Raw genomic sequence first — 27,181 nt, 5'->3', positions numbered from 1 at the left:
GAAGGGATTTGGGGGAAATTGGAAGGGGAGGTGAACCATGAGAGACTATGGACTCTGAAAAACAATCTGAGGGGAATGAAGTGGTGGGGGGGTGGGAGGTTGGGGTACCAGGTGGTGGGTATTATAGAGGGCACAGATTGCATGGAGCACTGGGTGTGGTGCAAAAATAATGAATACTGTTATGCTGAAAATAAATAAATTTAAAAGTGAGAACTGAGAGGGGGTTGAGAGAACGCTCAGATAATTCTTGCATTTTGAGTCTATTTGGGGGAGATATGTTATCATTTCTAAATTTAATTTTTAAAAAGTAAGACATAGGTATTCAGTATTTTGTTGAAGGATAGATGAGACTGTCTTGAACAGTGATGAGCAAAAGGAGGTGCTTGAGATCTTCAGCATTGGTTAGAAACACAGAACTTGAGCTCAGCAGAGAGATGTAATGTGTATGTGTGAGTGGACACATGTAATCTGCCTGTATGCTAGTTTTCATGCCATGAATTTGGATGCAGTCATCAAGGCAGGCAGTCTAGAAGAGGTCGAAGAGTGCAGAGTGCACAGCAATTTTGAGGTAGTTGGAGGAAGAAAAATACTTAGGGACAAAGAAAAGTAGACAGAAAAAAGAACCAGGAAGGGGAATTTTCAAGGGGCAGTATTAGGTAACACTATCAAACTGCTATAGAGAAAAATGACTTTTAAAAATCATCTACAATTTTTAAACTGTAATTCTAAAACAAGGATTTAAAACTATTCAGTGTGTAAGTTATGATTTCAGTAGGTAAAAGAAGCAAAGCCCAGGTTGTGTGGCAGAAATAATGTCGATCATGCTTTCAGAGTCTTCTAGTTGGAAGAAAAAATTGAGAAACTGCTAACAGCTTGAAAAGACAATAAGTTCAGCAAAAGTTTTAGGGTTTTTTTTTTTTTTAAGATACGAGAAAGTGGTCCGTGTTTGTATTCTAGAGGAGTAATGCTGCTGAGCCCCATGTTGGGGATGGGGAGAGAAGAGGGCTGTGGGAGAGGAGGAGACTGAAGGACCAGCCATGGAAAGGAGGCATTTTACTCCTCCATGGCAGGAAAAGGAAATAGGGAAAAGGCCAAGATAAATATCTCCATTCCTTATCTAGAAGATAGAATGACAGAAAGGTCTAGATTGCTTCAAAGGAAAGAATGGACATTATTTCCTTTCCAGGAACTAGCCAGAGTGGTGGGAGAGAGTTTGAGAGCAGGTGTACCAGCTGTATCAGCTGTTGTTGCATAACAGACCAGCCCAAATTTCATGTTTAAGACAGTAGGAAAAGCATTTATTATTCCTCACAGTTCTCTGTGGTTCACAGATGCAGGTGATTCTTCTCGTGTTGGCTGGCCTCACTCAGGAGACCACAGTGAATGAATGAGTCTAAGGTGGCCTCAGCAGGGCAGCCTGGTGCATGCATGGTACCCATCCTCCAGACTCATTCTTGCAGTGGCGGGATTCCTAGAGTGTGAGTGCACAGAATTATGGGAGGCCTTGTAAAGCTTTGGTTCAGAGTAAGCACAGTGTCACCTGTGCCACATTCTGTTGGCCTAATAACCATATTTCAGAATTAGCCCATGTATATCCTCAAGGTGAGGAAGTAGATGCCATCCTTTAATAGAGGGAGGAATTTCAAAGCCCTGTTCAGAGTGTAGAGCCATAGAGAGCTGGAGACTGGAACCATTTTTGTAATCGACCAGCCCCTGCAGGAAAGGCTAGAAATGGGTGTGCTCTGTGCGCAGAAGAGTTTGGGATAGTGGATGGGCTAAAACTGTCTATGTCTTGTATTTTGTAATACCTGTAAGATACAGTCTCTAATTGTTTAAATAGTGGATTGCCGTATCTTCACTGTTAGTATATTCTCTTTTTTTCCCCTTTGGAAGGTTGGATAATACATTAGAGGAAATTATATTTAAGCTGGTCCCTGGACTACGAGAACGTAAGTTGCTTTTTGGCTTCTTGCAGATTTTTATGTTCTGTAAAGTCACCATTTCTATTAAAGATTTCATGATTGTTTCCATTATTTTCACACTTCTTTTTTCTTTTAAATTAGAGGAACTTGAGCGTGAATCTGAATTCTGGAAGAAAAATAAGCCTCAAGAAAATGGACAAGGTGACTTTTTCTTTTATCTGAATCTGATACACTCCCTCAAAGTGGCTAGGTTTTTGTAGCTTTGGTGAACTAGTATCTCTTCAAGCTCACATTTCTCCTGTACAAAATTTATGTAGCCCTTCATTTACATTATGATCCTTTTGTATAAAACCATGAGATTCTATATACATGCGTGTAAATCTGGAGTCACACCAATGAAAGCAATTGGAAGTAGAGAAAATTGGGCTTTGGGAAGAGAAAAGGAAGATAAAACTAAAAACTCCCTACTGATTATAGTAGTATTTGCTGGGGAGCTAAAGGAAATTGAAGAAATAGCCATAGTCTACAACTAAACCCTGAGGAGTTTTCTATTTTATTTATTTTATTCTGTATGTTTGTTTTCTTGGAGAAAGAACCAAGATGTGGCTGAGTGCCATATCAGGTCTGTCTATGCTCTGATAATCCAGAATTATGTGTTGGTAGGTGGAACTCAGATGATACAAATTTATATATCCTGAGATATGCAAAATACTTCTCCGTGCTTATGGGAATTCTCTCCACTACTTACCCTGAGTGTCCACGTGTCTCTTCTGGGTCCCAGGAGACTCTGCCTTCAGTAGTTTTTAATAATAATCTCGGCAAAGTGGCAAACCTTCCTGGGCAGAGAAAAGGCTTTTAGTATGTATAATTCACACAAGGGGGAAAAAAAGCATAACATACCTGAAATGAAAAGAAATAGTATGCTTTCCCACTGTTATTTAATACTAGATTTATTTCGGGATAGTATAAATACCATTGAAATCTTTTAAGGATGTATTCGTGTTTTTATAGGCTCCTTGTGAGCTTAGTCTTCCACCTCTCTTTTTCCCTTAAGATCATAAGATTATCAGTTATATATCATTAAGATAGGTTGAGGAAATCCTGTCTTTCTCTTTTTATCTGTAAACTGAGATTCATAGTTTTATTAGTTCAACTTAACTGTACAAGGCTGGCTTCCAGTAAGGGGAGAGATGGGGACTTGAGAATAGTTTTCAATTACTGGAATAAGGTAGTTAGGGATTATTTTTTATCTGTAACAACAAAATGGGCAAAGAAGCCCATGACAAAACATGACTTCACTAAAGACTTGTTTTACCCAAGTGTAAATTGCAGTTTAGATAGTAGTGCTATAATGAAAGTATAATATAAAGTTGACTAAATGTTCCAATTTTTGACTGTCTTTTCAAGAGAACAGGAAACCAAGGGATTGTCATAAGGTATATTAGCAGGTTTAGTCCACTCAGCATATCATATGGATAGACTCATGAAGGACTACAGCCTACTTTGTGTGTATCTCCCTTTACCCACATTTCTCCCTTTTTAAAATATTTTCTAATGTTTTGTCTTGAGTTTGGGTAGAGAATGTCAATCTTTTTTTGGTGCTGGGAGTTTGGTTCATAAAAGGTTAGCTCCTGTCTTTGTGGGTTCAACATAACTATATAGAAGAATGAATGCAGAAGAGAACCCATTTGCCATTTAGGATACAATTGTAAATGCTTTTATTAGGCGTTGAAGAGGAGCTAACCCCTCCCCCCCGGGATTTTCTGTACCATAACGCTTGGCTAGTTCTTTTAAGTTTCAGCTTGGGTATATTTTATCTGGAAATCTTCCCTGAATTTCTGCTTCACCCCAAGTTTGGATACCTCTCTTGTAGGTGCCCACATAGTCTATTTTTACCTCTTCCATCAGAGTCCTTATCATACTTCTCCATCTGTCTGTTTTCTTTACTTGCTTCTACCCCGACCACTGTGATGGTAAGGATGAGAATACTCTAATTTCAGTAGTACCCCAAGCCTAGCACAATGCATCTCAAATACAGAATGAAAGGGACTCTCTTAATAAATGAATTGGCACATGAGTTGTATTATATGTAGGCTGCAGGTATTTCATAGGTTCAATACATTTGTATATAACAGAGTATGTGATTCAGATTTCTTTCATGGATTTTTTTAATGTTACATAGCTACATACATGTTTTAAAAAGCTAATTCATTCTAATATCTCACTAGCTGGTTTTTTGAGTCTCTAATAATTTGAAATTTTGAGAACTCAGAACTTTATACGTTGAAAAGAATACTTGGTTTCAAATTTGGATATATATGTATAAAATTTGGAGTATTTTTATATCCTGTCTACTTTCTAAGTGGTCTAATCATTAACTGCAATAATTTTTGTGGCCAGATATAGCTAGCTCTGAATCTTTCATTTGGATTTCCCAGTGAGCCTAAAAACCTGAGGTTATATTAATAAGTCAGTGATGGATTTTTAAAAATGTTTCCATTGTTGAATCGGTCGGAACATTTTAGAGATATTAAAATTTTCAAGTATTCTTCATCAAAACAAAATGTCTAAAAAGCATTTCTTAGTTTTTTAAAACTTTTTTGCTTTGATGATTTTTTTGTCTTAACATAGTTTAACTTTAAAATCAACTTTGAGTTATATCTAACTTAGATTTGTTTAAAATATGCAGATGATACTTCAAAAGTTGACAAACCTAAAGTAGATGAAGAAGGTGATGAAAATCAAGATGATAAAGACTATCACAGAAGTGACCCACAAATTGCTATATGTCTAGATTGTTTACGAAATAATGGACAGTCAGGGGACAATGTAGTAAAGGTGAGTGGACAAGCACAGTTATATTTTTATAATCATTTTATAGTAAATCTTTGATAATTTGTTGAAGAATTTGACTAGTGTTTGCTTTCTAAATTTTTATCAACAAAATACATTGCCATTCCCTGACAGCCCCATAGCTACAAATGACCAAACAAGTGCTTACTATTCCCAGCACCCGCTTTCCAGCCACCACAACTGAACAGTCCTGGGCCAATGCCACCACCTAGTGGCTAAGTCCAAGAATCACACCTCCAGTTCTCTGTCACCTCCTTTTATACCTTTGTTGGGAGTTCATATACATTGTTTCTCCCTTTTTATGTGTGGTAAGCAATTCAGACTGACATCATTCCATCGCATGATGGGCAGGGTCTCCAACTCTTTCATTCATCCTCTCCTCATTTGCTCTTTTATTTGTATGTTCTTATTTACAACTCAAAAGCCATCCATGTCATGGCTAATACATTTTATAAGTAATATAACTGGTTTTGAAGTAAAATTGGGTGTCCTAAAGTGCCTGTGAATTTTGAAAGTTCTTAAAGGTTCCCAGATATTCCCTGTAGGGATCTCCATCTTTAATCCAGTTTCCCCCTGTATCTACCTGCGAATTCGACCTTTTTGTGAAGGATCTATGTACGAGAGAGAGTTTAACACACCCTATTTACTTTTTGTTTTATTTCTACTTATTTTATTCTTCATTTTTTAAATTTTTTTTTAATTTTTAAATTTTTTTTTATAAACATATAATGTATTTTTATCCCCAGGGGTACAGGTCTGTGAATCGCCAGGTTTACACACTTCACAGCACTCACCATAGCACATATCATATGCTCTCCCTGATATGAGGAAGTGGAGATGCAACACACCCTATTTACTTTTATTTTCTTTGGTCTGTAAATGCTGTTATTTAAGTAATGTTTTCTGCTTTTTTATTGAAAGCAACTTCCCTTTTAATTATAAATGTTCACTGCTTTAGCTCTTAAATAGTTTTTTATCAATGATTGAGAGTATTGTTTTTCTCTTTATACTCCACATGTTTTATGCAAATACCTATATTCAGTGTCTCTTATTTTCTTCCTCTGTATAAATCTGTGAATGGGTTTTTCACTAATACATTAAATGATATTTTCCTATTAGGAAATTAAAAGCAAATAATTTCCAACTCAGATTAAGTTTTCCTAGCTTCTTACAACAAAGAAGATATAGGAGCATAGTGATTCAGTGAAGGAACGAGTAATAAAAAAAAATTCTTCACTCAAGGAACTGAAGTTAGGACTTTCACATACAAACAAACAGTTATAGGGGGGAGGAGTCAAGATGGTGGAGAAGTAGCAAGCTGAGACTGCTTCAGCTAGCCGGAGATCAGCTAGATAGCTTATCTAAAGATTGCAAACACCTGAAAATCCATCGGCAGATCGAAGAGAAGAAGAACAGCAATTCTGGAAACAGAAAAACAACCACTTTCTGAAAGGTAGGACCGGCGGAGAAGTGAATCCAAAGCGACGGGAAGATAGACCCCGGGGGGAGGGGCCGGCTCCCGGCAAGCGGCGGAGCAACCGCGCACAAAATCAGGACTTTTAAAAGTCTGTTCCGCTGAGGGACATCGCTCCAGAGGCTAAACCGGGGTGAAGCCCACGCGGGGTCAGCGTGGCCTCAGGTCCCGCAGGGTCACAGAAGGATCGGGGGTGTCTGAGTGTCGCAGAGCTTGCGGGTATTGGAACGGGAAAGCCGGCTACAGAGACAGAGCCGACAGTAAGCTCGCAGCTCCGTGTTACCTTGAACCGGTCGCAGGCTCGGTGAGCTCAGAGCGCGGCCGGAGGTCAGGCAGACGGGAGTAACTGGGCGCTGTTCTCTGAGGGCGCACTGAGGAGTGGGGCCCTGGGCTCTCGGCTCCTCCGGGCCGGAGACCAGGAGGCCGCCATTTGTATTCCCGTCCTCCGGAACTCTACGGAAAGCGCTCAGGGAACAAAAGCTCCTGAAAGCAAACCCGAGCGGATTACTCACCCCGGCCCCGGGTAAGGGCGGTGTAATTCCGCCTGGGGCAAAGACACTTGAGAATCACTACAACAGGCCCCTCCCCCAGAAGATCAACAAGAAATCCAGCCGAGACCAAGTTCACCTACCAAGGAGTGCGGTTTCAATACCAAGGAGAGCAGCAGAATTCCAGAGGAGGAGAAAGCCAAGCACGGAACTCATGGCTTTTTTCCTGTGATTTTTTTTAGTCTTGCAGTTAATTTAATTTTTTCTTTTTCATTTTTTTTTTTTTTCTCGCCTTCGGGTAAAATTTTTTTTAACTGTTACCTTTTTCTTTTTTAACGATTTTTTACTAGTTTATCTAATATATATATATTTTTTTTTTTTACATTTTTCTTAGGTGTTTTCTTTCTTTAAAAATATTCTTTTCTTTTCTTTTTTTTTTTTTTTCTTTTTTCTTTCTTCCTTTTTGAACCTCTTTTTATCCCCTTTCTCCCCACTCACGATTTTGGATCTCTTCTAATTTGGTTAAAGCATATTTTCCTGGGGTTGTTGCCACCCTTTTAGTATTTTACTTGCCCCTTCATTTACTCTTATCTGGACAAAATGACAAGACGGAAAAATTCAACACAAAAAAAAGAACAAGAGGCAGTACCGAAGGCTAGGGACCTAATCAATACAGACATCGGTAATATGTCAGATCTAGAGTTCAGAATGACAATTCTCAAGGTTCTAGCCGGGCTCGAAAAAGGCATGGAAGATATGAGAGAAACCCTCTCGAGAGATATAAAAGCCCTTTCTGGAGAAATAAAAGAACTAAAATCTAACCAAGGTGAAATCAAAAAAGCTATTAATGAGGTGCAATCAAAAATGGAGGCTCTAACTGCTAGGATAAATGAGGCAGAAGAAAGAATTAGTGATATAGAAGACCAAATGACAGAGAATAAAGAAGCTGAGCAAAAGAGGGACAAACAGCTACTGGACCACGAGGGGAGAATTCGAGAGATAAGTGACACCATAAGACGAAACAACATTAGAATAATTGGGATTCCAGAAGAAGAAGAAAGTGAGAGGGGAGCAGAAGGTATACTGGAGAGAATTATTGGGGAGAATTTCCCCAATATGGCAAAGGGAACGAGCATCAAAATTCAGGAGGTTCAGAGAATGCCCCTCAAAATCAATAAGAATAGGCCCACACCCCGTCACCTAATAGTAAAATTTACAAGTCTCAATGACAAAGAGAAAATCCTGAAAGCAGCCCGGGAAAAGAAGTGTGTAACATACAATGGTAAAAATATTAGATTGGCAGCTGACTTATCCACAGAGACCTGGCAGGCCAGAAAGAGCTGGCATGATATTTTCAGAGCACTAAACGAGAAAAACATGCAGCCAAGAATACTATATCCAGCTAGGCTATCATTGAAAATAGAAGGAGAGATTAAAAGCTTCCAGGACAAACAACAACTGAAAGAATTTGCAAATACCAAACCAGCTCTACAGGAAATATTGAAAGGGGTCCTCTAAGCAAAGAGAGAGCCTACAAGTGGTAGATCAGAAAGGAACAGAGACCTATACAGTAACAGTCACCTTACAGGCAATACAATGGCACTAAATTCATATCTCTCAATAGTTACCCTGAATGTGAATGGGCTAAATGCCCCTGTCAAAAGACACAGGGTATCAGAATGGATAAAAAAACAAAACCCATCTATATGTTGCCTCCAAGAAACACATTTTAAGCCCGAAGACACCTCCAGATTTAAAGTGAGGGGGTGGAAAAGAATTTACCATGCTAATGGACATCAGAAGAAAGCAGGAGTGGCAATCCTTATATCAGATCAATTAGATTTTAAGCCAAAGACTATAATAAGAGATGAGGAAGGACACTATATCATACTCAAAGGGTCTGTCCAACAAGAAGATTTAACAATTTTAAATATCTATGCCCCCAATGTGGGAGCAGCCAACTATATAAACCAATTAATAACAAAATCAAAGAAACACATCAACAACAATACAATAATAGTAGGGGACTTTAACACTCCCCTCACTGAAATGGACAGGTCATCCAAGCAAAAGATCAGCAAGGAAATAAAGGCCTTAAACGACACACTGGACCAGATGGACATCACAGATATATTCAGAATATTTCATCCCAAAGCAACAGAATACACATTCTTCTCTAGTGCACATGGAACATTCTCCAGAATAGATCACATCCTCGGTCCTAAATCAGGACTCAAGCGGTATCAAAAGATTGGGATCATTCCCTGCATATTTTCAGACCACAATGCTCTAAAGCTAGAACTCAACCACAAAAGGAAGTTTGGAAAGAACCCAAATACATGGAGACTAAACAGTATCCTTCTAAAGAATGAATGGGTCAACCGGGAAATTAAAGAAGAATTGAAAAAAATCATGGAAACAAATGATAATGAAAATACAACGGTTCAAAATCTGTGGGACACAACAAAGGCAGTCCTGAGAGGAAAATATATAGCGGTACAAGCCTTTCTCAAGAAACAAGAAAGGTCTCAGGTACACAACCTAACCCTACACCTAAAGGAGCTGGAGAAAGAACAAGAAAGAAACCCTAAGCCCAGCAGGAGAAGAGAAATCATAAAGATCAGAGCAGAAATCAATGAAATAGAAACCAAAAAAACAATAGAACAAATCAACGAAACTAGGAGCTGGTTCTTTGAAAGAATTAATAAAATTGATAAACCCCTGGCCCGACTTATCAAAAAGAAAAGAGAAAGGACCCAAATAAATAAAATCATGAATGAAAGAGGAGAGATCACAACTAACACCAAAGAAATACAAACTATTATAAGAACATACTATGAGCAACTCTACGGCAATAAATTTGACAATCTGGAAGAAATGGATGCATTCCTAGAAACATATAAACTACCACAACTGAACCAGGAAGAAATAGAAAGCCTGAACAGACCCATAACCAGTAAGGAGATTGAAACAGTCATTAAAAATCTCCAAACAAACAAAAGCCCAGGGCCAGACGGCTTCCCGGGGGAATTCTACCAAACATTTAAAGAAGAACTAATTCCTATTCTCCTGAAACTGTTCCAAAAAATAGCAATGGAAGGAAAACTTCCAAACTCATTTTATGAGGCCAGCATCACCTTGATCCCAAAACCAGACAAGGATCCCACCAAAAAAGAGAGCTATAGACCGATATCCTTGATGAACACAGATGCGAAAATACTCAACAAAATACTAGCCAATAGGATTCAACAGTACATTAAAAAGATTATTCACCACGACCAAGTGGGATTTATTCCAGGGCTGCAAGGTTGGTTCAACATCCGCAAATCAGTCAATGTGATACAACACATCAATAAAAGAAAGAACAAGAACCATATGATACTCTCAATAGATGCTGAAAAAGCATTTGACAAAGTACAACATCCCTTCCTGATCAAAACTCTTCAAAGTGTAGGGATAGAGGGCACATACCTCAATATCATCAAAGCCATCTATGAAAAACCCACCGCAAATATCATTCTCAATGGAGAAAAACTGAAAGCTTTTCCGCTAAGGTCAGGAACACGGCAGGGATGTCCATTATCACCACTGCTATTCAACATCGTACTAGAGGTCCTAGCCTCAGCAATCAGACAACAAAAGGAAATTAAAGGCATCCAAATCGGCAAAGAAGAAGTCAAATTATCACTCTTCGCAGATGATATGATACTATATGTGGAAAACCCAAAAGACTCCACTCCAAAACTGCTAGAACTTATACAGGAATTCAGTAAAGTGTCAGGATATAAAATCAATGCACAGAAATCAGTTGCATTTCTCTACACCAACAGCAAGACAGAAGAAAGAGATATTAAGGAGTCAATCCCATTTACAATTGCATCCAAAACCATAAGATACCTAGGAATAAACCTAACCAAAGAGACACAGAATCTATACTCAGAAAACTATAAAGTACTCATGAAAGAAATTGAGGAAGACACAAAGAAATGGAAAAATGTTCCATGCTCCTGGATTGGAAGAATAAATATTGTGAAAATGTCTATGCTACCTAAAGCAATCTACACATTTAATGCAATTCCTATCAAAGTACCATCCATCTTTTTCAAAGAAATGGAACAAATAATTCTAAAATTTATATGGAACCAGAAAAGACCTCGAATAGCCAAAGGGATATTGAAAAAGAAAGCCAACGTTGGTGGCATCACAATTCCGGACTTCAAGCTCTATTACAAAGCTGTCATCATCAAGACAGCATGGTACTGGCACAAAAACAGACACATAGATCAATGGAACAGAATAGAGAGCCCAGAAATAGACCCTCAACTCTATGGTCAACTAATCTTCGACAAAGCAGGAAAGAATGTCCAATGGAAAAAAGACAGCCTTTTCAATAAATGGTGCTGGGAAAATTGGACAGCCACATGCAGAAAAATGAAATTGGACCATTTCCTTACACCACACACAAAAATAGACTCAAAATGGATGAAGGATCTCAATGTACGAAAGGAATCCATCAAAATCCTTGAGGAGAACACGGGCAGCAACCTCTTCGACCTCTGCCGCAGCAACATCTCCCTAGGAACAACGCAAAAGGCAAGGGAAGCAAGGGAAAAAATGAACTACTGGGATTTCATCAAGATCAAAAGCTTTTGCACAGCAAAGGAAACAGTTAACAAAATCAAAAGACAACTGACAGAATGGGAGAAGATATTTGCAAACGACATATCAGATAAAGGACTAGTGTCCAGAATCTATAAAGAACTTAGCAAACTCAACACCCAAAGAACAAATAATCCAATCAAGAAATGGGCAGAAGACATGAACAGACATTTCTGCAAAGAAGACATCCAGATGGCGAACAGACACATGAAAAAGTGCTCCATATCACTCGGCATCAGGGAAATACAAATCAAAACCACAATGAGATATCACCTCACACCAGTCAGAATGGCTAAAATCAACAAATCAGGAAATGACAGATGCTGGCGAGGATGCGGAGAAAGGGGAACCCTCCTACACTGTTGGTGGGAATGCAAGCTGGTGCAGCCACTCTGGAAAACAGCATGGAGGTTCCTCAAAATGTTGAAAATAGAACTGCCCTATGACCCAGCAATTGCACTATTGGGTATTTACCCTAAAGATACAAACATAGTGATCCAAAGGGGCACATGCACCCGAATGTTTATAGCAGCAATGTCCACAATAGCCAAACTATGGAAAGAACCTAGATGTCCATCAACAGATGAATGGATCAAGAAGATGTGGTATATATACACAATGGAATACTATGCAGCCATCAAAAGAAATGAAATCTTGCCATTTGCAACAACATGGATGGAACTAGAGCGTATCATGCTTAGCGAAATAAGTCAAGCAGAGAAAGACAACTATCATATGATCTCCCTGATATGAGGAAGTGGTGATACAACATGGAGGCTTAAGTGGGTAGAAGAAGAATAAATGAAACAAGATGGAATTGGGAGGGAGACAAACCATAAGTGACTCTTAATCTCACGAAACAAACTGAGGGTTGCCGGGGGGAGGGGGTTTGGGAGAAGGGGGTGGGATTATGGACATTGGGGAGGGTATGTGATTTGGTGAGTGCTGTGAAGTGTGTAAACCTGGTGATTCACAGACCTGTACCCCTGGGGATAAAAATATATGTTTATAAAAAATAAAAAATAAAAAAAAAAAATAAAAAAAAAATAAAGTATAACTTTTTATAAAAAAAAAAAACAGTTATAATAAAATAATCGATTTAGTTAAGAGGGGAAAGAGAATGAGCTGCAGTAATCTTTAGAGAAGTAGCCATGGGACCTATTTATCCTTCCAGGCTTCTCTTGGATTTTATGCCATGGTGCAGCACCCTTTCCTTTTTGTAAGTCTTTTTTCAGGGTTTTTAAAAACCTTACATTTATCTCATTGCCAATCATTTCTATAATTCTCTTTTTAAGAAATTCTTCTTGGGGTGCCTGGGTGGCTCAGTGGGTTAAAGCCTCTGCCTTTGGCTCAGGTCATGGTCCCAGGGTCCTGGGATCGAGCCCCGCGTCAGACTCTCTGCTCGGCAGAGAGCATACTTCCCTTCCTCTCTTTCTGCCTACTTGTGATCTCTGTCTGTCAAATAAATTTTTTAAAAAATCTTAAAAATCTTTTAAAATCTTAAAAAGTCTTTTAAAAATCTTTAAAAAGAATTCTTAATGGAGATTTTGATCATCTTTAGCTCTCTGATACATGAGTTACTAGCTTGTAAATTGTGTCATGTATCTTGAAATGTCAGTAGAAAAGCTGAATATCTTTTCATAAATAAATGTGAGGTCTACTTCCTATAAGATTTCTAGTATGAAACCTATAAAGCATTGAATTTTAGAGATTCATCTGAAAAGTTACCCCTTGCCTTGATATTCTCTTGACATTTTGACACTTCACCATCCCACTTGACCTTTTAATTCATTCACTCTTTTCTTTTGTAGACTCTTCTTTATCCTTGTGCCTTCTATTCATATAACAACTTTCATAGCTTATGTGACTTCTGCTTTGCTACCCTGATTCCCACCTTTTCTCTCTGGCCATTCCTACACTGTCTCTACTTCTTCCTGGCTTCTACTCGATACATGTGAGTATCTCCTAATACCTTTTCTTCCACTCAATTACTCTTTCTCTGGATTTATCCAGGAGGTCAGTTCTACTTTCTGTGACTTCAACTCTGCAAAGAACTTTTAAACCTCTATTTCCAACCCTGCCACCTCTCCCAAGTTGAAGAATGAAGTCTCTAACTACTTTCAAATATTTCAATTGGAAGTTTTACTAACATCTGAAACTTAACACGTTTAAAGACAAATTCATTATGCTTTAACCTAACTTTACTCCAAACTTGCTATTTCGGTTATCACTGCAACTTTCTACTAATCATACATGTTCAGAACTTTGGAGTCATCTTTGACCTTTCACTGTTTTCCTTCAACCAGCCGTAAGTCCTGAAAACTTTCCCTCAGTCTAGTGCTGCTCACCTTGGATAGATTTTTTAAAGCAGTCTCTTAAGTGTTTTCTATACCCTTAATTTCTCTTTTATTATCCAGGGTTGAGGCTACAGCCTAAAGGTATTGGGCCAGAGTCATAGCCAACATCAGGGGCAGATAGTAAATATTTGGAGCCCTATGGAACTCCCAACAAAGGTATAAAAGGAAAGATGAAATATGCTTTCTGTAGCAACTACTCAGCTTACTCATTATAGTGCTAAAGTGGCCTTAGACGATAGTGAATGAACTGGCTTGTGTTCCCATAAAACTTTACTTACCAAAACAGGGTAATTTTGTCTTGAGGGCTCTGGCCATATTTTGCCACTTTATGGCCTGCAGAGTCAAGTCTTACCTCCTTAAGTTAGCATTCATAGCCTTTCACTAGCCCCTATCTTGACAAGTTTATCTTCCTTTATAGTTATCAGTATAAAGACCAATGATTATTGCCTTATATCTGACAAAGGATTATATTAAGAATATTTAGAACCTCTAAAACAGTAATGCTTTTTTTTGGCAGGTTCTTGCCTTTTCTCACCACTTCACTATGCTTCTGTCGAGACCCAAGCAGAGCCCTCTAGTCTTTGTGACGCTTTTTCAACCCTAGCGAATCCCTTCTCTGAAATTCTGTAGAATTTGCATTTATAACTCAGTTGGGCGATTATTTATTAAGTCAGCATGCATTGTGTTCCTGAAGGTGGCAGGTTACTTTTACTGTCTTTTGGGGATATGTCTTATCCTTAAAACTAGATTGTAAAGCCGTTCAAGGCAAAGAAACTGTGTCTGTGTTTCTTTATAGTCTTCTCAGGTATCTCATTTCTCTGCAGTAAGGTGTGATTCTCAAACGTGGTGTAGCTGCATGTACAGTTTATACAGCATACTTGCTACTTTTGTAATTCCAAAAGTCAAAGTCAGGAGCAGGAAGGCAGTGAAAATAGTAGCATAAGGACCTTCAAAATGTCATTCTTCCATAACAGCAATGAAAAAACTGCCCCCCCCCCCCACACACACACACAAAAAAAAACCCTCAGAATCAACTTTCTTAGGAATTTGATAATTAATTAAAGGCTTGGAGAACCTGGGTGGCTCAGTCATTAGGTGTCTGCCTTAGGCTCAGGTCCTGATCCCAGGGTCCTGGGATGGAGCACCACATTGGGCTCCCTGCTCAGTAGGGAGCCTGCCTCTCCCTCACCCACTCCCCCTGCTTGTGCTATCAAATAGATAAAATCTTTAAAAAAAAAAGAAAAAAAAAAAGGCTTGCAGAAACTCCTAGAGCGTTTGGTCAAGAAAATAGTGTGATCATTGAGGTTTGTGGCATTTTAATTTGCCTTAGTTCAGTCCCCCAACTCTCCAGCTCTGGAGTAGAGTAATAGCCCACTAACTCTCCCACTGTAACATTTCAGGCACCAAAGGGCAGAAGAAGTGGAACTCTTTCAAAGCCTAATTGCCAAATAATTGTCATTATTTGACCTGTCCAGTGGTTCCTGGAACACCCCACTTATAGGCCTTTCTGTATTAGGCCTGACATGGAGCTTGTCCAGTAGAAAAAAACATCTGTGAGCTGGGAAGGGTGGAACATTTTTCAGAACCAATTACAGACAAATATTTGAACTTCATGGCTCTCTTAGGTATAGATGACATTTGGAGAAAACAACAGACAACCAAAAATCTTAAAAGGAAAACCTGGTGAATAAGATGCCTATAGATACAGGCTTTGGGCCTGTAGGAGCTTTGAAAAACTCTAACATACTCCTGGGAATCTCCAAGGCCAAGCATATACTTAGGACTATATACATGCTCGGGAAAGATCTAAGTAGTCTTAAACTCTCACCTCTGGCTGACCTTGAGGCTCTGCACAAGCAGGATGTGAGGATTAAGGCAGAGTTGTCAACAACCAGGTTGACTATTGGAGGTGTGCCCCAAAACACATGGTGTCCTAGCAAAGACTGGGAGATTTATTAGTTCCAAGCGTATAAGGAATTCTCTGTTCAGTCACTAGCCAACAGGTAGGTGGAAACTTCAGTGGCCACATATTATAAAGAATACAAGCATCACAGAATTAGTTTAGGAAAGTCACTAAACAAAGAGAAACAGCAAGACCTAGCCACAATAACAAAGCCTCTGAAGCAGGTGGGACCGATTTCCACTGTTGCCACATTCTATTATTTTAAACGTTAAGTTTTAAACAACAAAAAAAAATACTACACAAATAGATTAAGGTGTAGCTCACATACAGGAAAAAAGTAGTCAATTAAAACTTCCCCTGAAGAAGTCCAGACATTGGACTTATGAGGTACAGATTTTAAGTCATCCATTTTAAACGTGTGAGGAGAACAAAGAAATCATATGTCAACATTTAAATGAAAGTGTAAGAACAGAGCAGAACTGAGGGCCAGATAGGCTCCTGAGCTCACCATGTCCCACAGACACACCAAAGCAGCAGCTGCATCTGTTGCAACTAATTTTAAAAATGACCTCAAGACTGGCAGAACAGATCATCCACAGCTAATCCTCGAAAGGCAGCTACATCAAAAGGACAAAAGGAGTGAAGATATGATTGGGAACCATACTAACCACAAACAGGAGGGACATCACAAGCACAGAGGAGAAAGGAGATCAGACCCCACCCCTGTCAGGCTCAGCCCTGGGGACCCACTCTGGGAACATGCGTCCCTATAAAGTCTGGCTTTGAAAACCAGTGGGGCTTAACCCCAGGAGAGCTAGTGGGTGATAGCATAGCAGCCACAGATTGAAAAGAATTTGCGATATACATGAAGGGTATTTATCAACTAATCTTAGGACGTATACCAGTGGGGCAGGGATCTGCAGATTTCTCCAGGAACAAAACTGTTTGCAGGTGCCATTTTTCTTGCCCTCCCCAGGCTAGATGGCTGGATGCTTACAGAAGCCAGTTCTGACACTCTCCATCTACCTTGCTAGCACCACATACCCGACCCCAGGGTTCCCCTGCAGATTTGTCCCACTGAACACATTCAGTTCTGCAGACATCCCTCCAAAGTGGCTCCTGCCCTGCCTTGCCCAATAGGCAGTCCCAGCCAGGACTGGCACCACTCCAAAGTGACTCATGCCCTGGAGAGGAGAACATTTAGCCCCACACACCCTTAGTTCCTGTAGCCAGGCCTTTTAGCTGGCTACATGGGGAGGGAGCCCTGCCCTTCAGTGTGCCTGCAGCTCTTGCAGAGGCTAACTGCAGACAGCTAAGCTGAGTACCAGCCCCAATCACCAGTGAGCCCATGGCAGCTGCAGCCAAGCCTCTCAGTTGGCCATACAGGAAGCAAGCCCTACCCATCACCGCACCCACACCTTTCCCAGCAGCTAAGGGAAGACAGGTGAGCTGTGTGCTGGCCACCACCCACAAGCAAGCCATGGAAGCTTCAGCCAGACCTCTTAACAGTATGGGGAACAAATCCTGCCCAGTCTGCTCACAGCAGATACAGCAGGTCATTGCGGCCACCTGGGCTAAAAACCAGCTTCACTCACCAGCATGTCCACAGCAATCACAGTTCAGCCACACCAGGAAGGTGTATGCAGCCCACATGGGGAGCACACCTGGAGTACCTTGTTCTGGTGACCAAAATGTATTGTGCTACAGGGACCTCTTCTACACAAGGCTACTTATTTCAAAGCCAGGAGATGTAGCTGACTTTCCTATGACATAGAAACAGAGACAAAATGAGCAGACAAACGAAGATGTCCCAAATGAAAGAACAAAATATAAAATTACAGAAGAGGTAAATGAAATGGTCATAAAGATACTTACCAGACTTAGGGTGCCTGGATAGCTCAGTCGGTTAAACATTTCCTAGGATCAAGCCCTACGTTGGGCTCCCCACTAGGTGGGGAGTCTCCCTCTGCCCCTCTCCCTGATTGTGCATGCAGGCATGCTCTCAGATAAATAAAAATCTTAAAAAAAGAAAAAAAGTTACTCATCAGACTTGAGAAAAGAGTGGATGAACTCACTGAGAACTTTTCAACAAAGAGATAAAAAAAGAACTAGTCAGAACTGAAGTGTACAAAAACTGAAATGAAGAATACACTAGAGGGAATCAACAAGAGATTAGGGGATGAAGAAGAATGGATTAACAGTCTGGAAGGCAGGGTAATGGAAAGCAATGAAGCTGAATCACAAAAAGAAAAAATAATAAAAATGAAAATAAAGCTTAAGAGAATTTTAAAAAATCACAAGCCTAAAAACATCCTCATATAGAGATTCCAGAATCAGGAGAGAGGAGGAGGCAGAAAACTTATTTGAAGACCTAACAGCTGGAAACTCTTCTAATCTGGAAAAATAGACATCCAGGTCCAGGAATCACAGAGAGCCCCTCATAAGGTGAACCCAAGGAAGTCCATACCAAGACACAATAATTAAAATGGCAAAAAGTGATGACAAAGAATCTTAAAAGCAGTGAAAAAACTTATTTACATATAGGGGAAACCCTTAAGAATATCAGCTGATTTCTCAGCAGAAATTTTGCAGGCCAGAAGTGCTGAAAGGAAAACACGCAAAATCTATAACCAAGAATAAGTCAAGCTATCGTTCAGAAATGAGTGAGAGATAAGAGATTCCCAAAGAAGTTAAGAGTTCATCACCACTAAACTGGCCTTATAAGAAATATGAATGGAAACTCTTTAAGTAGAAAGAAAAGACCGTAATTAGTAATAAGAAAATTATGAAAAGAAAAAAATTTCACAGGTAAAAGTAAACACAGTAAAGATAGATCACTTATAAAGCCAGTATGGAGGTTAAAACACAAATTAGTAAAATCAGTTATATCTACAAAAGTTAGGGGGATATACACAGAAAGATATAAAATACATCAAATGTGGAGGGAGTAAAAATTTAATGCTTTTAGAATGTGTTTAAATTTAAGAGATCAAGTTAATGCAGACTGCTGCTGTAGACGTAGCATGTTATATATGAACCCAATGGTTACCACAAATTGAAAACCTACAAAAGATATACAAAAAATAAAGAGAAAAGAATCCAAGCATAGCACTAAAGAAAGCCATCAAACCACAAGGGAAGAGCAGAAGAAGAAAGGAACAGAGAAGAAATACAAAACAACCAGAAAACAATTAACAAAATGGCAATAAGTACATACCTATCAAAGATTGCTTTACATGTAGATGGGCTAAATGCTTCAATCAAAAGACTTAGGGTAACTGATGGATTTAAAAAAAAAAAGACCCATGTACATGATACCTCTGAGAGACTCACTTCAGACCTAAAGACACATACAGACTGAAAGTGAAGGGGTAGAAAGAAAATTTCCATGCAGATGGAAGCAAGGAAAAGAAAAGGGCAGGTAGTATTACTTATATCAGACAAAACAGACTTTGTAAAACAAAGACTGTAACAAGAGACAAAGAAGGGCCCTACAAAATAATAAAGGGATCTAGCCAACAAAAGTATTTAACAATTGTAAATATCTATGCACCCAACATAGAAAAACCTAAATACATAAAGCAATTTATAACAGACATAAAGAGAGAAATTTACAGTAATAGTTGGCCACTTTAACACCACACTTTAACATTGACAGATCATCCAGACAGAAAATCAGCAAGGAAACTGTGGCTTTGAACAACACAGTAGACCAGATATATACAGAACTTAATAGATTTAAGTCTGGACTTAACAAATACGTACAGAATATTCCATCCCCAAACAGAATACACATTCTGTTCAAGTGCACATGGAACATTCTTTAGGATAGACCACATACTAGGTCACAAAACAAGTCTCAGTAAATTCAAAAAGACTGAAATCCTATCAGGCATCTTTCCCAATCATAATGGTATGAAACCAGAAATAAGTTACAAGAAAAATACTGGGGGGAAAAAACACACACACAAACACCTGGAGGCTAAACAACTTGCTACTAAACAACAAATGGGTCAATGAAGGAATCAAAGAGGAAATTTAAAAGTACATGAAGACAAATGAAAATGGAAACACAGCCATCCAAAATTTTGGGGATGCAGAAAAAGCTGTTCTAAGAGGGAAGTTTACAGGCACCTAAACTTGGTTAAGATTCTAACTCTTGATTTCAGCTCAGGTTATGATCTCAGGGTTGTGAGACTGAGCTCTGTGTCTGTCTCAGCACTAGGCATGGAACCTGCTTGAGATTCTTTCTTTCTCCTTCTGGAGAACCTGCTTGAGATTCTTTCTTTCTCCTCCTTCCCATCCTCCCACTTGCACACAGTCTCTCAAAATTAAAAAATAAATAAGAGGGAAGTTTAGAGCAATACAGGACTACCTCAAGAAACAAAAATCTCAAACAATCAAACCTTATACTTAAAGGAACTAGAAAGAGAACAAAGCCTAAAGTTAGCAAAAGGAAGGAAGTAATAAAGATTAGAGGGAAATAAAAGAAATAGAGACTAAAAAAATAAATAGAAAACATCAGTGAAACCAACAGCTGAGGGGCACCTCGGTGGCACATTTGTTTAAGGAACCAACCCTTGTTTTCAGCTCAAGTCATGACCTCAGGATTGAGACTGAACCCTACATTGGAGCTCTGCACTTAGTACAGAGTTTGCTTCAGATTCTCTCTCCCTCTCCTTCTGCCATTCCCCCTTAGTCCTTCTCCCCACTCACACACATGCTGTCTTTCAAATAAATAAAATCTTAAGAAAAAGAAGAAACCAAGAGCTGGTTCTTTGAAAAGACAAGGAAAATTGATAAACCTTTAGCTTGACTCATCAAGAAAAAAAAGAGAAGCCTCAAATAATATCAGAAATGAAAGAAGAGAAATAACAATTACACCAAAGACATACAAAGAATTATAAGAGAATAGTATGAAAAATCCTATACAAACAAATTGGGACAGCCTGGAAGAAGTGGATTTCTAGAAACATATACTCTTCCAAAACTGAATCAGGAAAAAATAGAAAATTGGAATAGACTGGTTACTAGTGACAAAATTGATTCAGTAATCAAAAATTCCCAACAAGTAAAAGTCTAGGGTCACATGGCTTCAGAGGTGATTTCTACCAGTATTTAAAGAAGTTAATACCTATTCTTCTCAAACTATTACAAAAAATAGAAGTGGAAGGAAATTCATTCTACAAGGCCAGCATTACCCTGATACCAAGCCAGAAAAAAGACATGACAAAAAAGAAAACTACAAGCAAATATCCCTGATGAACACAGAGGCAGAATTCCTCAATAAAATATTAGCAAGTTGAATTCAAAGATACATTAAAGAATCATTTACCACGATCAAGTGGTATTTATTTCAGGGATAAGGTGGATCAGTATTGGCAAATCAGTGTGTTATATCATATTAACAACAGGTATGATAAAAACCATATGATTTTGACAAAATACAGCATCTGTTTATGATGAAAACTCTCAACAAAGTAGATTTAGAAAGAACATACTTCAAAATCTTTTTTAAAAAGGCCATAGATGAAAGACCCACAGCTAACATCATACTCAGTGGTGAAAAACAGCTTTTCCTCTGAGATCAAGAACAAGACAATACTGTCCATTCTTGCCACTTTTATTCAACATAGTACTGAAAGTCCTAGCTGAGGAGACAAGAAAAAATAAATTCTCAGACAAGAAAAAGTCATCCAAATGGGTAAGGAAGGAGATGATCTCATTATTTGCAGATGATATGATTCTATATATAAAATACCCTAAAGACAACCAAAAATTTTAGAACTGATACATGAAGTCAGGGAAGTTGCAGGATATAAAATTAATATAAAGAAATCTGTTACATTCTACATATCAATAACAAAGTAGCAGAATGAGAAATTAGGAAAACAATCTCGTTTACAATGGCACCAAAAATAATAAATTATCTAGGAAATTTAAAGAGGGAAAGGTACATGCTCTGAAAACTAGAAGAAATTATAGACGAAATTGAAGATAACACAAATGGAAAGATATGTTCATGAATTGGGAGAATGTTGCTAAAATGTTCATACTACTCAGAACAGTCTACAGATTAAATGAAATTCCCTTCAAAATACAAATAACATTTTTCAGAGAACTGAAACAAATAATCCTAAAATTTGTATGAAACCACAAATTTTGAATATCCAAAGCAATCTCAATCTTAAGAATTGTGAATATCACCACAGTCCCAGATTTGGGATATACTGCAAAGCTATAGTAATCAAAACAGTGAGATATTGGCAAAAAACAGATACATACATTAGTGGAATAGAATGGAAAATCCAGAAATAAACCCTTAATTATATGGTTAACCTACAAAAAAGGGGCAAGAAAATACAATCAGGAAAATATGGTCTTTTCAATAAATAGTCCTGAGAAAACTGTACAGCTGCATGCAAAAGAATGAAACTGGACCACTTCATTATATCATATACAAAAATAAACTCAAAATGGATTATAGACTTAAATATAAGATATGAAACCATGAAACTCCTGAAAAGAAAACATAGGCAGTAATCTCTTGGACATCAGTCACCCTTGCAACATATTTATGGCTATGTCTCCTTGAGCAAGGGAAACAAAACCAAAAATAAACTACACCAAAATTTGGGACTACACCAAAATAAAAAGCTTTGGCACAGCAAAGGATACTACCAACAAAACAAAAAGGCAACCTACTGAATAAGAAGATATTTCCAAATGATCTGTCTGATAAGGGGTTAATATCCAAAATATATAAGCAATTTAACATCAAACTATCCAATAAAAATGTATAGAGGATCCGAATAGACATTTTTCCAAAGAAGACAGACATGGCCAACAGACACATGGAAAGACTGTCAACATCACTAATCATCAAAAAAATGCAAATCAAAACCACAATCACATAATCACCTCACACTCCTTAGGATGGCTATTATCAAAAAACAGAAAACAGGGGTGCCTGGGTAGCTCAGTGGGTTAAGCCTTTGCCTTCAGCTCAGGTCATGGTCTGAGAGTCCTAGGATCAAGCTCCGCATTGGGCCCTCTGCTCAGCAGGGAACCTGCTTCCCTTCCTCTCTCTCTCTCTGCCTGCCTCTCTGTCTACTTGTGATCTCTGTCAAATAAATTTTAAAAATCTTTTAAAAAAAGAAAACAGCAGATGTTGGTGAGGATGTAGAGACATTAGAACCTCTGTGCACTAATTGCATTAAAACAAAAGAGTAAAATACTTAGGAATATACCAAGAAAGTATAAGATTTGTATATTGAAAACTACAGGAGTGCCCTGGTGGCTCAGTGGGTTAAAGCCTCTGCCTTCTGCTCAGGTCATGATCCCAGGGTCCTGGGATCAAACCCCGCATCTCTGCTTAGCAGGGAGCCTGCTTTCCTCCTCCTCCTCCTCTCTCTCTCTCTCTCTCTCTCTCTCTCTCCCTCCCTCCCTCCCTCTCTGCCTACTTGTGATCTCTGTCAAATCAATAAAATCTTAAAAAAAAAAAAAAAAGAAAGAAAAGAAAACTACAAAACATTAAAAGAAATTAAGAAGGCCTAAAGAGTAGTGGGCACCTGGGTGGCTTAATTAAATGTCTGACTTCCAGCTCAGGGCATGATCTCAGAATCCTGGGATCAAGCCCCTGCCACTACGCAGGCACGCTGCTTAGTGGGGAGTCTGCTTGTTCTCTCTCTGCCCTTCCCCTCTGCTTGTACTCCCGCCCCTCCCCAAATAAATAAATAAAATCTTAAAAAAAAAAAAAAAAAAGGCCTAAGTAAATGGAAAGACATCCCGTGTTTGTGGGTTAGAAGACTTAATATTGTGAAGATGGCAGGCCTACCCAAATTGTTCTTCAGATTCAGTGATCACCTTAACCAAAATTCCAATTGCTACTTCTGCAGAAATTGACAAGCTCCTCCTAAAAGTCATAGAAATCTAAGGGACCTGAAATAGTCAAAACAGTCTTGAAAAAAAAACAACAATGTTGGAGGACTCAAAGTCCCCATTTCAAAACTTGCTTCAAAGCTACAGCAATCAAGACAGTATGATACTGATAAAAGCGTAGACTTATAGATTAATGAAAAGAATTGAGGATCAGAAATAAACCCATATATTGATAAGGAATTTCTTTTTGGCATGGTAGCCATGATAATTCAGGGGGGAAAATGATCTTTTCAATAGATGTTGCTGAAACAACTGAATATCCACATGCAAGAAATGAAGTTGGATCCCTAGTTCATGCTATATATGAAAATTAACTCATTAATTATTATTAAAATGGACCCATAGCTAAATGTAACAACTAAAACTCTAATATTCTTATAAGAAGCATAGGGATAAAATTTCAAGACCTCAGATTTAGAAGTAGATTCTTAAAAATGATACCATCAACGCAGGCATCAAAAAAATATAAGTTAGATTTTATCAAAATTGAAATTAAAGGGGTGCCTGGGTGGCTCAGTGGGTTAAAGCCTCTGCCTTCGGCTCAGGTCATGATCCCAGGGTCCTAGGATCGAACCCCGCATTGGGCTCTCTGCTCAGCGGGGAGCCTGCTTCCCTTCCTCTCTTTGCCTGCCTCTCTATTTGTGATTTCTGTCAAATAAATAAATAAAATCTTTTAAAAAAATTAAAATTAAAAACTTTTTTATACATCAAAGAATACTACCAAGAAAGTGAAAAGACAATACACACAATGGGAGAAAAGATTTGCAAATCACACATCTGTAAACCTTTAGTATTTAGATTACATAAAGAACTCTTACCAATTAACAAAAAGATAATTAATTTTTTTAAATGGGCAAAAAAAAAGAACAGACATTTCTCCAAAGAAGATTTAAAAAAATGGCTGGGGTGCCTGGATGGCTCAGTCAGTTAAGCATCTGCCTTTGGCTCAGGTCATAATCCCAGGGTCCTGGGATTAAGTCCTGAATTGGGCTCTCTGCTCAGCAGGGAGTCTGCTTCTCCCTCTCCCTCTGTTCTCTTGTGCTTGCTCATTCTAATAAATTAAAATCTTTTTTTAAAAAAGATTTAAAAATTGGCCAATCAACACATGAAAAAATTCTAAACATCATTAGTCATTAGGACCTATGCAAATCAAAATCACATGACATACCACTTCACACCAAGTAGGATGCCTTTAAATTTTTTTTTCAAAAAGGAAAATAAGTTAGGATAGTGTATAATAAACTATAAGCTAGAGTCAAATACTAATACATGCTACAGCATGAATGAACCTTGAAAACATTATGCTAAGAGAAAGAAGTCAGACACAAAATTCACATATTGTATGATTCCTTTTCTATGAAATGTCCAGACTAAGTCCATAGACACAGAAAGTAGATTGGCTTTTGTCAGGTCAAGGGAGAAGGAAGTAGTAGTGACTGTTAATGCGTAAGTTTCTTAGTGGGATAATGAAATGCCCTGGAATTAGGTAATGGTACTGGTCACACAACCTCATGAACATATTAAACATTACTGAACTATACACTTTAAATGGTGACTTTTATGGTATTTGAATTATATTTCAATTAAAAAAAAAAAAAGTCTGGCGGCGCCTGGGTGGCTCAGTGGGTTAAGCCGCTGCCTTCGGCTCAGGTCATGATCTCAGAGTCCTGGGATCGAGCCCCGCATCAGGCTCTCTGCTCGGCAGGGAGCCTGCTTCCTCCTGCCTGCCTCTCTGCCTGCTTGTGATCTCTCTCTGTCAAATAAATAAATAAAATCTTTAAAAAAAAAAAAAAAAAAAAGTCAAAGTCAAGCTTGACAATTGCTTTAGCTGGGAAGGTACTACCCATACCATTCCAAAGATGAAAGAAAAAACACTGTTAGAGATTTGGATTTTAAAAAACAGAGGTGCCAGAGTGGCTTAGTTGGTTAAGTGTCTACCTTTGGCTTAAGTCATATCAGGGTCCAGGACTGGAGCCCGCATTGGGCTCCCTACTCAGCGGGGAGCCACCTTTTCCCCCCTCCTTCTGCCCCTTCCCCCCACTCCTGCTCTTTCTCTCTCTCTCACTCAAAATCTTTCAGAAAAAAATAAAAAAAAAAACTCAAATAATCATAAGAATTAGGATTTGTTGAATTGTGTCCTACAAGTGGAAAACTGTAACCCATGACATTGACCACTAGCTGATTTCAGATCTAGTCTCCTAACTCTTCTAAAAAAGGGAGGTGGGTGGGGGATAAAGGGTAAAAATACTTCTAGGGTAACCACCTTAGAAGCAGAAAGAGCCTTTTTTGAATTGTTCCTCTTCTGGCCTGAGGAACAGGTTTGAAGCCAAGGGCATTGTAACAAAGGTAACAGCTCTTTTTCCATACAATATTTCTTCAGATATGCAGGGGAGGGAACCTAGAATGTTGATCCCACCAGAGCAAATGGCAGGGCCTGGGCTATACAGCTACTTTCTCGGGCCACAGTCTCCCCTTAACCCCTGTGTGCAGTACAAATGTTTCCATTTTCTGTGTTAGGAAATGAAATGGCAGGAAAGAAGCACTGCTCTTAAGATCACCTAAGTTTCTCCCCACCGTCCCATCATCTCTGCTAACACTCTTAACTGTCATTGCCCCTGTTAAAATGTGTTGATTACTTTTTAGAGACCTGTATAGCAAGTCTACGGTATACCTAGCTGGGAAGCAACAGGATTACTTTGGTATAATTGTAGAATGTTTCTATAGAGAGAAAATGCATACTTGTTATATTGTCATTTTCTAAGTACTTACAAATCAAATATTAAGTAATTCTTGGGATGCCTGGGTGGCTCAGTTGGTTAAGCACTAGGTCATGATCCTAGTGTCCTGGGATCAAGTCCCACGTCTGGCTCCTTTCTCAGCAGGGAGCCTGCTTCTCCCTCTGTCTGCCTCTCCCCCTGCTTGTGCTCTCTCTCTCTGAAAAGCAAATAAAAATATTAAGTAAATAAACAAATAAATAATGCAGGCCAGAATTTTCTTAGAGATTACTGTCAAATCTTACTGAATTATAAACTCCTGAAACAAGCTTTTGCCTAGTTTTTAAAAGCTTCCCTTAAATCTCTGACACCTCTATACTTGTTAATAATCTCTGAGACCTTAGGAGTGGTGATGCCATGGTCATTTCTATAGGCTCTTTAAACACCTGAGATTTCTCTGCAGATAATACATTTAGAGTGTCTTTCAGTAACCACACGTTACACTCTTACATACTCTTATATGCACACGTTAGCACACATTAACGAGGACCCAGAAAATGTGCAAAGCATTCTCTATAAGCTGTTTGGAACAAGAAAATAGACAGGAAACCTTAGGGTAGTTGAAATGTTGTGAATAGATATAGGGAAGATCTGTTTGATTATTTATCCCTTTGCTTCCATGCCATCTAGAGTACCAGTCTTCCCATTTGAAATGGCTAGAATATGTTTTGCTTTAGATGTAACTTTTGACTTCTGTTTTCTTTTAATGGATACTTTACCATCTGAATAGTGACCAAGCACCATTTGTAAATTTGTTTCTGTTGGTTTTTGCTAGGAACACATTTGCTAAGAACAGATAATAACTGGATG

At 38.6% G+C, this 27,181-nt stretch overlaps 1 protein-coding gene across 3 annotated transcripts in view; it reads left to right on the top strand.

Annotated features, from left to right (window-relative positions):
- PCGF5 (polycomb group ring finger 5) overlaps positions 1-27,181 on the top strand; it is a 130,025-nt gene that overhangs the window by 80,062 nt on the left and 22,782 nt on the right. For all 3 annotated transcript variants that reach the window (XM_059169477.1, XM_059169478.1, XM_059169476.1), the window contains exons 4-6: positions 1,894-1,949; positions 2,064-2,123; positions 4,612-4,760. In XM_059169477.1, the coding sequence (XP_059025460.1) occupies positions 1,894-1,949; positions 2,064-2,123; positions 4,612-4,760 (265 nt within the window). The remainder of the gene's footprint in view (positions 1-1,893; positions 1,950-2,063; positions 2,124-4,611; positions 4,761-27,181) is intronic.

This window comes from Mustela lutreola, chromosome 4 (assembly GCF_030435805.1).
Source record: "Mustela lutreola isolate mMusLut2 chromosome 4, mMusLut2.pri, whole genome shotgun sequence".
In the NCBI taxonomy this organism is placed as follows: Eukaryota; Metazoa; Chordata; class Mammalia; order Carnivora; family Mustelidae; genus Mustela; species Mustela lutreola.
Note: the sequence above shows the minus strand (reverse complement) of the source record. Positions and strands in the feature narration are given on the sequence as shown.